This window comes from Drosophila virilis, chromosome 2, assembly GCF_030788295.1.
Source record: "Drosophila virilis strain 15010-1051.87 chromosome 2, Dvir_AGI_RSII-ME, whole genome shotgun sequence".
Taxonomy (NCBI): domain Eukaryota; kingdom Metazoa; phylum Arthropoda; class Insecta; order Diptera; family Drosophilidae; genus Drosophila; species Drosophila virilis.
This window is the reverse complement of record NC_091544.1, coordinates 11,516,058-11,531,677: the sequence shown is the minus strand read 5'-3', so window position 1 is coordinate 11,531,677 and position 15,620 is coordinate 11,516,058. Positions and strand designations below refer to the sequence as shown.

The 15,620-nt window shown below is 42.5% G+C and overlaps 4 protein-coding genes across 6 annotated transcripts; 3 read left to right on the top strand and 1 right to left on the bottom strand.

The window, feature by feature from the left end:
- The first annotated feature begins 76 nt into the window (after positions 1 to 76).
- Positions 77 to 2,430, top strand: Yif1 (Yip1d-interacting factor 1). Of its 3 annotated transcripts, none has more exons than XM_015172106.3 (4): positions 77 to 237; positions 571 to 1,139; positions 1,407 to 1,793; positions 1,852 to 2,430. In XM_015172106.3, the coding sequence occupies exons 1-4, from the start codon at positions 216 to 218 to the stop codon at positions 2,083 to 2,085; spliced, it is 1,212 nt and encodes a 403-aa protein (XP_015027592.1). In that variant the 5' UTR covers positions 77 to 215; the 3' UTR covers positions 2,086 to 2,430. The 3 variants fall into 3 exon arrangements, with proteins under 3 accessions (XP_015027592.1, XP_002054126.1, XP_015027593.1); XM_002054090.4 differs by having other exon boundaries at positions 78 to 249; XM_015172107.3 differs by having other exon boundaries at positions 78 to 264.
- Positions 2,431 to 3,685: 1,255 nt separating this feature from the next.
- Positions 3,686 to 9,517, bottom strand: LOC6631036 (WD repeat-containing protein 20). Its single transcript, XM_002054091.4, has 4 exons — positions 8,491 to 9,517; positions 6,412 to 6,600; positions 4,403 to 6,340; positions 3,686 to 4,335 (listed from the first exon to the last, which is right to left on the bottom strand). The coding sequence occupies exons 1-4, from the start codon at positions 9,055 to 9,057 to the stop codon at positions 4,276 to 4,278; spliced, it is 2,754 nt and encodes a 917-aa protein (XP_002054127.1). The 5' UTR covers positions 9,058 to 9,517; the 3' UTR covers positions 3,686 to 4,275.
- Positions 9,518 to 10,775: 1,258 nt separating this feature from the next.
- Positions 10,776 to 11,340, top strand: LOC6631037 (uncharacterized). The gene is made up of 2 exons (XM_002054092.4): positions 10,776 to 10,868; positions 10,930 to 11,340. Exons 1-2 carry the CDS (start codon positions 10,856 to 10,858, stop codon positions 11,226 to 11,228), a joined length of 312 nt encoding a protein of 103 aa, XP_002054128.1. The 5' UTR covers positions 10,776 to 10,855; the 3' UTR covers positions 11,229 to 11,340.
- A 2,349-nt stretch (positions 11,341 to 13,689) lies between these two features.
- LOC6631038 (uncharacterized) lies at positions 13,690 to 14,098 on the top strand. Its single transcript, XM_002054093.4, has one exon. The coding sequence runs from the start codon at positions 13,710 to 13,712 to the stop codon at positions 14,016 to 14,018; it is 309 nt and encodes a 102-aa protein (XP_002054129.1). The 5' UTR covers positions 13,690 to 13,709; the 3' UTR covers positions 14,019 to 14,098.
- The last annotated feature ends 1,522 nt before the right edge of the window (positions 14,099 to 15,620 follow it).

The following is a 15,620-nucleotide window of genomic DNA, read 5'->3' as shown; positions in this document are numbered from 1 at the left end:
AATTAAAGGACCATCATACAGCTAGATTTATTTTACACTCGATATTTTTACCTCGATACTTATCGATGTTTCAACAACAAATCCGTCGTGTACTTAATGAATTTCAGCCGAGTGGTGATGTGTAATAAACCAAAGTTTTGCTGATATTTCAAATAAAAACAGAGCTATTTACTCAACAAACAACACAGCAAGTGACAGGGCCCAACATCAACGAGATGAACTATAATCCAAATGCGGGTATACGGAATCGTAAGTGGGAAAATTGTAAGGAACAAGCTATGGCTACGCAAGTATACCACGAAGGCAGCTGCTGCCAATGCCGCCTCTGCTGCTGCCCTCGCAGAATGCCGCAGCTGGCGGTTGTTTTAGTTGCCTCTCGTATTCAATTGTTGAATTCCTTGAATTGATTACCACAGCCTGCATTACTAATACTGTTGCGTTTATAGTTTGTTTACTGCGTGTGTAGCTTGATTTTACCTTTTTCCCCCTAACACTTCACCCATCCCACCAATCCCATTGGAATGGCCAATAAATAGTTGCAATTTTCTCTTTCTGCTCAACCAAAAATAGCACAAGGCGGCGGACGTGCACGCCCCATTAAACGGGTGAGCGATTTGAATGCTATGGGTCCAACGGCACCGATGCCAAGTGGCTCTGCTTTTATGACACCAACGGCTGCACCCACCATGTTCGATCCCAATATGTACGGCGGACCGGCCCCACAGCAGGTCAACAGTTATGGCTACAATGCAGCACCAGCACCAGCGGCACCAGTTCAGCCACAGCAACAGCAGAACTATGGCTACCCACCACAACAACAACAGCAAATGCAATCGCAGGCTAATGCACCAGCTGGACCGGTCTCATATGGCCTGGGCGCGCCACAGCCGCCGCCATATGGTGTTGCTCCCGGCGCGGCGCCAGTCGGCCAGTATCCACAGCTTGCCATGTTCCAACAGCCCATTGTGCAGGACATGGCCATGCAGTATGGCCAGCGTCTGGCCGACCAAGGCAAGCAGCTTGTAGAGAATCAGTTCGAGAAGTGGGTGCCTGTGGCCAAGCTTAAGTACTATTTTGCCGTAGATAATGCCTACGTCGGACGCAAGCTACGTTTGCTCTTCTTTCCTTATATACACAAGGTAAGTTACCCATTTGAATTGGGCCAATTGGTGCAAAATGTGACGCTGATTGGAGTCTGTTAACGCTTTTACAGTCACTAAAGAGCTATTAACAGCGCCGTGCAAATAGATACGGTTGCGTGTCCAACACGCACGAACCCGAATTTAAAAGCACGAATTTTGCACAGTTTCAAAGAATCTTTATTTTGAATTGTGCGTGCAACTAATTAGCTTAATATTTATGACAGTGCTGGGTCGGTGTTAAACTTTTATATTGTGCCTTTACAGGACTGGTCCCTGAAATACGATCAGGAGCATCCCGTGCAGCCGCGCTATGATATAAATGCACCAGATCTCTATCTGCCAACTATGGGCTATATAACGTATGTGATTGTTGCCGGCCTGCTGTTGGGCATGCAGAACCGCTTTTCGCCCGAACAGCTGGGCATACAGGCATCCAGTGCGCTGGCATATAGCATTTTCGAGCTGGTCATCTACTCCATTTCTCTGTATGTAATGAATGTTAAGACGAGTCTTAAGACTTTGGACTTGCTGGCATTTACGGGCTATAAATATGTGAATATCGTCGTCTGCCTGCTGATGAGCGCGATGTTCTTTCGCTCTGGCTACTATATAGCACTGGCGTATACCAGCTTCTCCTTTGGCTTCTTTCTGGTGAGCATCATTGGCTATGTATTGAAATCATCAATTATTAATTTCAACTCTTTTACAGTTGCGCACGCTGCGAACGAAATTGTTGCAGGATAATACACCGCCTGCGCCCAGCGGTGCCATTAACTATGATCCCTATGGCAATCCACAGCAGTTTGATTATAGCGGCGGTCGCAAGCGGAAGCTCTACTTCCTGTTCATTGTGGTTGCCGGCCAGATGTTGTTCGCGTTTCTGCTCTCTAAGCATTTGTATTTGCCCGGTGTGGATCCGTTGGCCACGCTAAAGGCGCTATAAAAATCCATAGTATAATTTTTGAAACTCATTTAACTAACTGGGGCAATGAAAGAAAGACACACACCGCTGCATGGATGTGTGTAAGTGTGAGTGTATCTCTGTGTGTGTGTGTGTGTGTGTGTGTGCAAAGTACACTAACCCTCAAAATCGATGTGTTAAATTTTTTTAAAATACCAATGCAAAATCATTTCCAAAATGTTAAATCGTCTTAGTAGTTTATGTGGTTGGAGAGACTTAAAGTTCGCGAAATATCCAATTGAGATTTGCAGTAGGTGATGAATAAACATATTTTTGTTAACAACAAAATGAATACATTTTATAAATAAACAACGCTTGAAAAAACAACAATTATTTCATAGAATTAGTTCACAAGCAATTATTTATCTCTTGAAACTAAGAAGCTTCTTCTGCTTTTGCATTAAGGCTGGATGCAACCTGGAATTATTTAAACTAATTAAAAACTGAACCATTAATCAAATATGTGACCTTACGAAAAGCTCAACCTTAAATCGTAATGGTTATTCGAAATAAAAAGTGTGTGGGACAACCGAAAAAAATATAATATATTTGTATAATCCATCCAGACATTAACAAGAATTCGATACATGGAAGTGAATATTTGATATAATTCAAAATGTTTTGTTTTAATTGGTTGAAATGACACGAACAAAGTTTAAAACCAAATTTGGAAATGGATAATCGGTTTAACCGTCTGAAACAAGGCCGTGCATCGAAATTCATTTGGAAGAAGTTGCAGAGCAGACTTGGCAAGAGGAGAAAGTTACAATGGGTAAGTGCTAGTTCTCTAGTTCTCATACTTACACAATTTGAGAAATTAAACTCGGCTTATCAATTATTTGTCTACGAAGGATTAATTATGGTTCTCTTGATTGAAAAGCTTTTTGATTGTTTTAATTGCTTTTGTATTGTTTTTTTTTTTTTTTATTTTTTTTTTTATATAGTATATAGTTTTTATTGAAATTTGTAGTCTTTATTACTGTAACGTGTTGTTGGTTGGTTGTTTGTTTTTTATTACTTTTTTGTTTAACATGTCCTCGTTCTTCTTCATTAACTGCTTCACTTATTGGCTACGTTTTGTTTTTATGTTCTCTGGATCTGTTCTTAGAAATTTCTCACTAGTTTCACACGCGTAACGATTCGCTTTTATAAAATATAGGCCAGTATGAAATATGTTTCTTCTTATTTTTACGTTGTTATCTGGTTTTTGTTTTGCATTTAGTCTAATTTGTTGGGTGTGTGTGTGTTATTTTTCTTGAATGTTTTTTGTTTTATTTGACTTTATAAATATTATGTGTGGCTGACTTTTGCACTCGAATAGCGTGAAAAATAATTATTATAATTATAATAACGATAACAGTTCCTACATTAGGTATTAGTTTTCGTGTTTTTCGTTCTTGCTTTGCTTTTATTTAGTAATAATGCATACTAATTAGTATTTATTCTTCTTGTTGTATATGTATAGTATAAGTAGTTCGTTAGTTGGGGCCTCAATCGCAACTCAGTACCATAGCACAAATGTGAAAAAGTTCTGCATACAAATTCGCTAGCTTAGCTTCCGTTTTCGGGTGTTATTTCTTTCTTTTTGTTTTTTTTTTTTCTTTCGATAATCCTCTTTAAAGTTGACTAATGCAATGTGTGTGTAGTCGTTTGTGTGTTTGTTTTATTAACGTGTATTGTGTATTATGCTAGCGCTTAGTAAATAGTTATAAACATGCTTTGCTTTGTTTTTAACAAATTCCATGTATTAAAAATAATACATTTACAACTAATCATAATCCAAATTTAAATATATATAGATAAATTTATATATATATATATATTCATATATATGTATGTATATCGTATTTATATAAATGTTTGTTTGTTTTGTTTTTGTTCTGTAGCCTGCTGCTGTTGCATATAAATCGTAGTTATGTTTTACATAACTATATCTCGTATATATTCTTGATTTTTCTTCTGAATATTTTATGTGTGTTCAATCAAAATCGGAATTAAAAAAGACGCAACATAGTTTAAAAAAAAATATTGAAAAATAAAAACAATTTAAGACTCTGCCTAACAGGAAATAATTTGAAATCAATCGCTAGCTCTAACCTAAATCACCGACTGCGCCGCCTCCTGCTGCTTGACAAGATTACGCTGATAGTTAATCGCATACATTTTAACGAACTATATTACCGTGCCGCCCGGAGGCGCTGCTTGACTGGGCGACAAGTGCTGAGCAACGTGCTGTGGGCCAAAGAAAGAAAACGATTAGAACAGCTTGTCACAGGCCGAGTCAAGCGTTTCCACTTACCGTTGTCTGACCCGGTCGCGCCCATGTGTAGATAAAACCATCCTGGCATGCCGTCAAAAAGCAATCCTCGCGAAATATAAGCGCCGTGAGGCGCTCGTGCGCAATCTTCTTGCAGACGAGTGGCTCCAGCAGCGGGCACTCCTCGAACCGTGGACACGCGGGCGTGCCAATAAGCTTCATGGGATCATAACTACTCACACTGGCCGACGACTGTCCAGCCGTTGTCAGCGAGGAGTTGTGCGAGGATTTGCTCAGCTTCAGTGAGCCAAAGCTATGCGCTGTCGCACTGCTGCCAATGACTGTGCCCGCGCCCGACTCCAGCGCCGTGGAGTGAGCGAAATTTGTGGAGCTGCTGTTGCTGCTCCTGTTGTTGTTGTGATTACTGTGATTATGTTGATTATAGCTCTTCAGCATGCTCATCGCCTTTCGGTGCTGGCGATGATTCGTGGCCGTCGAGCCGCTGCCCTCGAAACCAATGGTAGCCGATCGTTTGTCCGAGTTGCTCAGAAAACTAAAATTGGATAAACGCTGGGTGAGACTATTGAAGGCGCTAAAGCTGCTGCTGCTGCTGCCGCCCGCATTGGAGTTGGTTTTGGTCGAGCTATTGGAATTTTTACTATTATAGCCAGATGTGGAGTAATTGGAGTTGCTAACGCGCGGCCCACCGCTATCGATGCTGTCCGACTTGGTCGCACTGATGCAATTGGGGAACTTGATCGAGTTGCTGTTGCCGTGTGACCTGCTGTTCGCTTTGGATGTGGATGTCGACGTGGCATTCGCGGCAGCAATTGCTGCTGCTGCTCCAGCTGCTGCCGGCTCTGTGTCACAGCATTCATCCGGCGGCGTGTTGGCATTAGATGATTGCGAAGATATCGTGCAGTTGGCCGTGGAGAATTTGCTGGAACTGCTATTACTGTGCTCTGTCGCACCGGCGGCGCTGCCACCCGCTGTTTCCCTGATGGGGCTACAGCTGCCGGAGTCGGCAAAGTTGCTTGCCTGACCCATGGCAACCGGTCGTATCACTTTGATGCCATCCGCATCGAGGCAACCATTCATGAAACTGCTATCGTTAAGCTGCGTGCTGTTAACGCGCTGCCGCAACGTCAAAGGATGCCGCAGCACATCCTCCGTGATGTCCCACAGGCAGATTTGCGTATCCTGACTAACTGAACCGAGGCGATAGCTAATGGCCAGTTTGTCCGGTGTCAGCGCCGCCGATGAGCCGTCCGAACGAAACGAAGCTGAGTGAGGATGCGCTCGGTTCGTGTGCAGCGGCGTTGAGTTTTTATCGAAGCCCTCAAAGCCACCATTGGCTGTGGAGTCGCCTGAGAAGCGGTCCTCCCTGGATGCAGTGTATTCATTCAGCTGATTTTCATCGTCACTGAAATCACCGCCATCCCAGTTCGTGTAGGAGGTGGTATACGGATCAAAGGCCACCACAGAGACCCAGGAACGATGGCCCTGGCCGCGGGCAACAACGCGTCGCTCGTGCAAAGACCACACCGTAACCAGATCATCCTCGCCGCCAACAACAATGTATTTGCCATCGGGCGACCAGCAGACACAGAGGAAGCCACCAAAATAGGAACGCGCAATGCCCAGCAGCTCCATTGTATCATAGTGAAAGACACGAAGGAAGCCATCTTGTGAGACCAGCGCCAAATTAGAGCCGCAGGGCGAGAAGCACAGCTCATTGATGCAGCAGTTGTCGGTGCTAAATACCCACTTGTAAAGCGGATTGCGCGTCGACTTTGATTTGCAGGTGAGTATCGTGTAGCCGTCGCCCACCTTAAATGGTTGATAGCTGGGCGCTGTGGCCGCACAGGGCAGCTCCTCGTTATACAGATACAAATGGCCCGAAGCGTGCGAGGCGAGAAACAGATGCGGCGAATTTGGCAGCCACTTCAGGCAGGTCACTTTGGTCTTGTCAATCAGGCGCTGCAAGCGAAGTGGCAGGGTTACACTAAGCATGTGGGCATATAAGCTTATTGTCAAGACTTGTTGCTCACCTCCTCATTGAATAGTTTGCGCAGCTCGCGTAGCCCTTGTTGCGGCGATACCAGCTGTATTTGTCCCGTTGTGAAACCAACCAGCAGCGGTGCCCCAGTCGGCGTTGCTGCATTGGCATTAAAATCATGACAGCTGGGATTTGTGCCCTTGTAGAACTTCTTATCGATGGGTTTGCTCATCTCGGTGCCCTGCAAAAGCAATCAGAAATCAGCAAACAAAGTTAGTCATAATTGTATTCCAACAATATGTGGGTGTGCATTTGCGGTGTAGCCTTAAGGCTCAGCTGATGTGAGAGTCAACAAAAAATATGTACAATCAGTTAGATTAAAAATAAACGCCCTCTTAAGACTTTCTTTAAGTGAAATTCGGAATGTAATTATCGCAATTATTTATATTTTTCCGACCACTCAGAGTTTTCCCTATATAAAAATATACATTAGCATTGAGAGAAGGTTCAAATGTATCGCAAATGAAGTGGGAAAATTAGGATTCTATTATAAGAACCCACTTAACATATTATATTTAACCAATTTCCCAAATTTTATTCTTATGCAACACCATTTAAAGTTTCTTAGGTGCAATTTAATTGCTTCAAACGATAGTATTTGGGTTTATTGAAATGAGAAATTGAGATTTTATTATGAGAAATCTCTCAGTACTATAAAATTGCGCTTATATCTGTTTCATTCCACAATATATTAAAGGAAACCCCACGAATGCTATCAGTATGCCTCCGCTTAGAGATTAATATGCTTTTAAAAGCATTAGAAATGGCATTTTTTGTACAAAATCTTTAAGCTATTCACTCGATCATTGGGTATACAAATTAGCAACGTTTCAGATAGCTTTGTGGAAATTAGCGGCTTGTTCGGAATTTTCGCTGGGCACCTGATGCAAAAGATTTTAATAGCAAGCCCTGCGTCACAAAACATTCACCTAACCAAGTGAAGACCTAAACAAGTTGTTGCAAATTGCTTGCTAACTCAGACAAATGCAAGCTGTTGTAGTTTAAAATGCCAAGAACACAAAACAGCTGCTTGGCAAATAAGAAAAAGAATGCATTTATCTGACTCGAAGTGTGCATACCCTTTAAATATTGTCAAACTTCTGATGTTATTATCTTTGAAGAAAATTATCCTCATTAGCTGCCGTATTCATTTAGATTTGTTTACTTAGATGGACCTATCATTTCCATTCACAACGAAGTTCATTTCGTTTTTTATAAACAAATTTTGATTGATTGAAAACACCTTAAGAATGCCAATTTTTAGAACTAGAGAGCTCAGGTAAGAGTATTACCAAAAGAAGGCGTAGATGAATAAAATGAACAATTCATGTCAAGACACAAAACGAAGATGCCTTAAACAGGCAAGGGTAAACCTAAAGATAACAATGATAATAACGGACAAATTCAATTGATAGCATAAAACACATGTTCCCATTCGTCTAAGGGTATATACAATAACAATTGGACGGTTTGTTTTGAGACACACAGCACAAATGCCGCAATCGCGTAAGGGTATTCGAAGAGACCACGCACAAAACTGACAAGTTGGATCAATTCCAGTGCAAAAAGCTGCCTTCAAGCGTAATAAACACATTTAAATAAAAGCTTAGCAAGCGAATTGATCAACAACAACAACAACAAGAACAACAACAAATACAACAAAATACAATGCAACAACTAAATAACAACCACTGCGAGAATTGGAACAAATTAAGCGATTGTGTTTGAGGCAGCGTTTTGTGTGCTATGGAGAAACTGGATACGTTGTGCCAAAACGTGTGGGGGGTCAGCCCGGGGCTGTACGCAGTTGCTAACTAAGTGGTCACTGTCAATTGGTGCGGGGGTGCAGAGATGCGAGGAGGTACTATTACATGACCAAGACTACAAGGCAGTCAAGGCGTGGGTATTCGCTGCCAGCTTATCAGCGTGCGGCCTGATAACAGGCTGCTTGAAAGATCTATTGGAGTCTCGCCACGTCACCTTGTTACGAAGAGGAGAGAAAGAGTGAGAAAGTGTGTGTGTTTGTGTGTACGTAATATATGCAAATTAGACAAAAGCCATGTTTTCTCACCTTTTTAACGCCACGAAACGCATAGACATAGAGGTCGCGTCCGAAATTGAAGCAGATTCGATCTCCGCCATAGATTTGATTTGTTGGCATACCATTTTGGTCCAGTACGCCGCCATTGGTCATCGAGTGCATGGAGATGCCCCCGCCCAGGCGGGCGTCCACTGTGCTGCTGCCGTTGTAGTTGCTGTCGCCGCCGGCGCCGCTGCCGTTTAATGTATTCCCGGATGTTGTTGCTGTGGTTGTTGGTGTAGCAGGTGTTGTTGTTGTTGCGCCATTTGAATGCAATTGCGTGCGCTTATCACTCGTTGTTGTTGTTGTTGTTGTTGCTGTTGTAGTTGCTGTTGATGCTGTCGTTGCCGTTATATTCGCTTCGCTGTTGTTTTTACTGCTGGGATTCGGTAGCGTCACAAATGAGACGCGCACCTGGGGCGAGCTTTGATTGTTGCTGTAGCCGACGCGATTGGGACGCGAGTATTCGGATAAGGTTAGCAGGCGATAGGTGCCCTCGCGGGTTACAAATTGCGTTTTCAGATCGTCCTTGACATTGGCATCCAGTTGGTTGGCCATTACGTAGGCGTTCGGTTCAGTTACACGCGCCGCTTATTGTTGTTGCTGCCGCTGCTGCTGTTGCTGCTCTTTGCATCACACCCGCAAAACACTGACACACAGCACACACTCGCACACACACACACACACACTCATACACACACCTCAACCCATGCCGCGCGCGCGCCCCAATCACATACAACTGTTTGGGCTACTACCTGCCGCTGCCACTGCCACTGCCGCTGCTGCTGCCGCTGCCGCACTGCCCTGCCCGTTTGCTTTTGTGTTGTTTTCAAAATTCGTCGTTTTGTGCCACTAATTAACTAGCTTTGCTTGTATGAATCGGTGTGTGCGTGCTCTTAATGCTTGCGCGTCGCTTGTTATAATTAGATTTAATTCTTCACTACACTTCAATTTGTGTGTTGTTGTTGCGGAATTTTTATTTTTCTCTCGCTGCCACTATTTAGTTATCGATAGGCGATAGTAGTGCTTTTTTCGAGCGCAGCTAACTTCAAGTGACTCGCAATGTGCGCACAGATGTTAACAGCTCGGCATCAGCAGTGCGTTGCATCCCTGTTAACTGTGGCGTGTGGCAACGTTGTTTGCTTTGTGTAGATATTTATTGGTCAGTGCATGTAGTCTGGCAGCACTTATATAATTTGAATTACATGCGCGCGGGCAAAATAGAACAAATATTATTTCAAGTTGGTTACGCTTGTTTTCAGTAGGTAAGCATGTATAGCAAAAAGCAATCCTTTTTATATGTCTAGTTTAATGAAGAACTGCTATTACCAGTGACTTGCATTCTTTCATTTTAACCTTCATCCATATATGACTGCCTTTTGTGGCTAAACGGAAATGCATTTCACATGTCTTGGAAAATTGGCCAAAGGCAATGCTTTGTTCGCCTGTTTCTGTGCTACGCTTGCTCCAAATGAAATTTTCCACGTTTTCGGACATACGTCTTCTGACCGTTAGCTGCACTCAGCCAGTGTGTGGGAAATGTGGCAAAGTTTTACGCTGCCAGCTCTTGTACGTACAAATTCAGTTTAAGCTTGGCAATTGCAAGACGTATGAGTGGCATGCAATTTTCTAGACAAAGCCGTAAAGTAATTTGTAGTGGCAAAACAATCACAGCGATTGAATACGTGAGAAACAGTCAGACGCAATGTGAGTCGCAGGTCTTGTAGCTAATTATATGCCCATTTTTTGTATAGCCAAAAGCTGAATGTTTAAGCATGCCAAACTTTTCTGATGAATGATGAAATTTAAAAACTATTTAATGAAAATTTCAGCCATTTAATAAGCTTCGAAATCATTTCAATGCAATTGAACTGCAGCACAATTGACTTGTATGGGGTCGCTGAAATGAATTTGTCATGTCCAAGAAAATTGGAAAAGGGCAACTTTTTTCTGTGGAACTGTCGCTCCAAATGCAGTTGTTATTCCCAAAGCTTGCATTCCTTGTGGCTAACATTGAGAAGGGATTTCTTTTGTTTTCTTTTGTCGATTTTTTTCCCCATTCAAGCCATTGCCGAATGCGTGAGTGGCATGTTATATGCTGGACAACAGCTTGAACAGGGGGATCACCAAGTCATTTATTGTTGGAAAACAATCAGAGAGAACACTCGAAGAAATCGTGACCTTGGCTGGCACTTGAGCGATATGTACAGTGCCAGTATGTACACAATATAGAAACAAGTGCTTTTACATAGTACAATGAACTGAACTATTCACCCAGCACTTGAGCTGTCTATAAAAACTGCTGCATCGCAACTCGACCAGATCCAGTTGCCAGCGGCTTGTGCCATTATCCATAATGCGATTTGCAGGTAAGACCATTGCGTTGGCCTCAAATAAAGTAACTTAAGTGCAACTTATTGTCCTTTTTAGCTCTGCTACTGGTCTTGGCCGTGTGCCTTTGCCTGGCCTCAAATGCGCTTGGCCAATGCATAGACACATATAAGCCTGGCTGCAAGTTGCCCGTGGAGGTGGGTCGTCCACAACGTAATTGCATTGATCCCACCAAATATTGGATGTGCTCGGCTCTCAATGGCGAGGCCGAGCTTTTCAAGTGCCAGCCAAATACGGGCTTCAGTCAGGATAGAAACGCATGCATATCATGGATAGATTGGGTGTGGAAACCCTGTATAGAGCCACCAAGTCGTCCAACAGGTTGGCAATCTTGTTAACAGCACTGAATGCGTTCATTTTAAGATTCCAAATGCTTATTGATGAAAACAGAATGCCTTTTCGATTACCAGTATGAGCAAAATAAAATAAATATCAAATTTTTCATAAAATTGAATGTGAGAAAAAGAAGAACAGAATATTTATAATATATTCAGTTAAAAAACAGTTCTTAAGCAAAGCACAGCAAACTTTGAGGGAGTTCAATATAGTTCTTAAAGTAGAAATTTTGTTGAAATCTTAACCTTTTCTCCAAGTGTTGCAATTTCTAGCTGCTAACTAGATACACGGATATGGTATAGACCTAAGCACCATAGCTATCAGAGCTTTAGTACCCGCTCCACATAAAGCTGTTCTAGTTAAAATACAAAAGATATATGATGGACATTTGAGCATTTCCGATGCCATATCCGTTGGACTTAAAGAGATTTATAATACGTCTTATTTGCCAGACAAACTTTATCAGTCAACTTTAGCTTGACGGGGAAGTCAACTGCCGCTAAACAATTGTTTATCTGATCGTGTTTAAAGATGCAATGTCAAGTGCCAGATACAATTGAGCGATAAGCTATCTGCTATCTGTTAATGGGCGTGTTGTTCATTCAGATGACTCAGTGTGCGTGTTTCGCACAGTGTGTGTCAAATGCAAACTAACAGAGACATTTTCATTGGTCAACAGACTTTTGACTTATGACAGCAATTAAGCTGACCCGCCCTGCGAACCAACCGCCACGCCCCACGTCCCACGTCCCACGCCCCGCGCAAAAATCACAAGTGTTGATAGTTTTTGACAGTGACATTTAAATCCATGTTGAACGGCACCGAAAACATTTGTCATAAATCAATATTGGTGCATTTGGCAACTGGTCCGGTTGCATTGCCATTTCCACTCCACTTGGCGCCGGCTTTGGCTTGAAAAACAAATGTGCATTTTTTGATTATTTTATTTTTATTTTATTTTTTGCATTCTGCCAGTTTTCAGTCAAGCCCTTTGTCAGTCAGTCCTGAAACGAGCACATCAATAAAACGAGCTGCAAACGCATTTTTTCTATGGTTTTTTTTATTATTTTTATTTTTATTTTATTTTTTTTTTTGCAGCGCATGCCGATTTTTTTGTGTGCGTGCAAGTGGCAAACACAACGAGGAAAAAATATTAAAAAATTATTGCATGTTAAAAAAGTAGTATTAAAAATGCGCAAAAATTGGGAAGTGTAATTGCATCATATGCGTCCTATGCGAAACATATTTGTATTTGTATTTAATTATAATTTGGTTTTCACTTCAAAGAGGCCACAATATCAAAAGAGCAAATAACAATTTTTGACTTTTATTTTAATTGGCAAAATTAAACGAGAAATGGCATGCGTAAAAGAGTTGAAGCTCGACTAGCAGATATCCATTGGAAGATAGGAAGAGAAAAAGTGAGAGAGAAATTGCAATTTGTGAAAAAGAGAGCGAGAAAGAGAAAAGGAGATTCAGCATAGAATTAAAGACCTTCAGACCTTGTTGCTGGATTTAAGGCTCGGAAGAATATATATTATCTTCAAATATCCATTTATCTTCAGCATGCTTTCAAATTTAAGACAAAAGTGCATACAAATTGTGCACTTGTGTTTGAAAATCTGGAAATAACTTCAAAATGCTCGAAATGCCTCACGAATTAGCATAAATCAACAAAAGCTGGACTCAAGGCGCAGTGCAAGGATAACACACAAAGCGGTCGCAATGCCCAGCTTGTAGTTGTCCCTGTCGTTGTCGTTGTTGTTGTTGTTGTTGTGCTGCTCCTGCCTGTAGCTTCATTTAATGGCAGACATTAATAACCTGATTTAATTTATGGCCAAAAGCAAACAAAGCCAAGTGCGCAACGTGCGCGGCCTCAAATGCTGCCGCCAGCTCCTCCCCGGACCCAAGCGCCAGGAGTCGAGGCTCCACTGCAGCCACCGTGCATTGGCGAGGGCAATTACTCAAGTGTGTGCGACCTAATATGGCTTAAGGCAGCCTAAAAAGGCAGTCGAAAAGTGGGTTCCCATCCAAACTCATTTGCCCAGGTGAAAATTTTCGTTGGCCTGCGACCAAAAATTGCCTTTAAGGCAGCGTTTGGAATTAATTAGCTGTTGGTCCGCTTGTTTGTGGCTTGCCAGGGCTATCTCTCGAAATAATTTACAGCAGGCGTGCTGATGTCATGAATATGCAAGCTCTTCCAGCGGGTGGTCCGGCAGTTGCCACCCCTCCCCACCCGCTCGACCACCGCGCGCCAGCTCTGCGCAAACAAACAGGGCCATAAACTGTCTGCCAAATAGCAACAGGCCCTGCGTAGAGCCCTGTTTACAAGGCGAACCCGTAACTGTTTACAGCATCGCGCCACACTTATTTTTTTGTGATTAGTTCCGTTCCATGGATAAGATAACATCTTAGTTTTTGCTCTATAAAAGCAGCGCTTTGGCATTAGCATAGGTCAGTCTTGAGATCAACGTCTTCCAATCATGAACTATCTGTATCTGTTCGCTCTGTGCCTGGCTCTGGTCAGCTGCTCCATCGCTATACCCTTGGGTAAGCCCACGGGCCAGCCCGGCTGCCAGACGGAGGCTGAAATCGCCGTGGGCGCCTATCGACACTACTACTTGAAGAACCAGTACTGGGTATGCCATGCGCTGGGTGTGCCAGCTTCGCTGGCCACTTGTCCGGTTGCCCAGGCCTGGCTGGATGACGCTAAGGCCTGTGTGTACTTTGCCCAATGGTATTGGACTCCAACAGTGGCTCCACCAAGTCAGCCACTTGCTGCCGGGATTTAAATGGCAAAACTTTTTGATTGATTTTGTGAACTGTTTCTTAAAATATACAAGAAATACACTTTTTAGTTGAGCACGTGAAATTAGTTCGTTTTTATTATGTATACGCCTCGTGATTACTGAGGCGAATTAGGAATGTCTTTCATTTATTGCTTTGTAATCACATTACTTTAGTAAACGTAAGTATTGCAGGCAATACTGATTAAATGCGAACTTAAAGATATTATTTAGTTATTGTAAAGGAGGCATATTAGTTTAGAGGAATGAATACTTGAAGTTTGTCTGTGTTCAGGCAATATTAAAGAAATATTGCCGAATTTAAGAATATATCGTTTTAATATTCTGTAAACCTATTAAAAAGAGACATTCTGTGCAATGTCCATTCTGCCGTCCTTCTGTCTGTCTGCGCGGTTCCAATTATTTTTCTACTGGAGACAACAAATTTGGATTATTTACTCATCCACAATTATGCAGGGTTTTAGCTAAACTTAACAAATTTTACAAGCTTTTGACGAACATATTTTATTTGCCGCTTTTCCTATTTTATATATGTCGATGTTAAAGAGTTTCGAGCTGAATACTTTACCTGTATTGTTATGAGAACGGAAAGTAATTCCTGTATGGCGTGCATTGAAATTTCGTTTTACAGATATTCGTGGTTTAACTGTTGAATTCATTAGATTTAGCGGATTTTGGGGCGACGCAAAATGAACTTAATTAAAAACCAATTTTGCCAGAGCGGTCACAAAATTGTCAGCCAGCGGCTGCTAATTAAAAATTATTAAAATGGGCAACTGGGCTTAAAACCCATGGAGGCCAACGTACCGTCAATTTATCGAATTACGCAAACAATGGAGCGCAATGGGCTGGGTCAGGCTGGCCCTGTTACGCATCGGCTGGATAACGTAGGATTTGCGCGAAGCCATTGCGCGACCGCACCAAATGCTGTCCAGTCACGCCCACAATCCATGCTCCAGTGCATTTGACCACGCACTCTGCGTAATTGTTCCGCGTAAGGGGGGAGGGGCGGACATTTTCACAACAAACAAATGCAAATCCTCTGCCGGGGCCAACATGCTGTGTGTGAGTCCGCTGTGTCCCTAAAGCGGCTTATGGCCCGTTTGGCTGCAGCTAACCGCTCGCCCATGGCCCATGTTCAACCCGCTGACAACATAAACAACGCCCAGGACAAAAATTGCTTTTAATTAAATTGCCGACAATTTTTTGTTTTAATTATGGGGCCTTCTGGTCAGCTCCTAGGTGACAGACCATGGGCCCCAATCTCGCACACGCCCATGCCCACTCCATCGTTCGACCACATCGGCACGGCTCGGTTCGGTTAGGCAACAGTTCATTTGCTTATTTGTGTGCTAATCTTCGATTACAAGCCAGGGGCCAAAAGTGTTGAATTTGAGCACATTTGACTTGTAATGCTTCAAAGGCCATGTTCAATTAGCATCCGGCTTAAGCTGCCCTCTGACCTGACTTTATCAATACAAAGCCAGTTTCACAAATGCTACATTTTGATCTAGGTTCGTTTTCTATCGATTAACGAATAATGAAAATGATAAAGGCGCTGAACAAAAAAAGTTTTAAATCAAATTT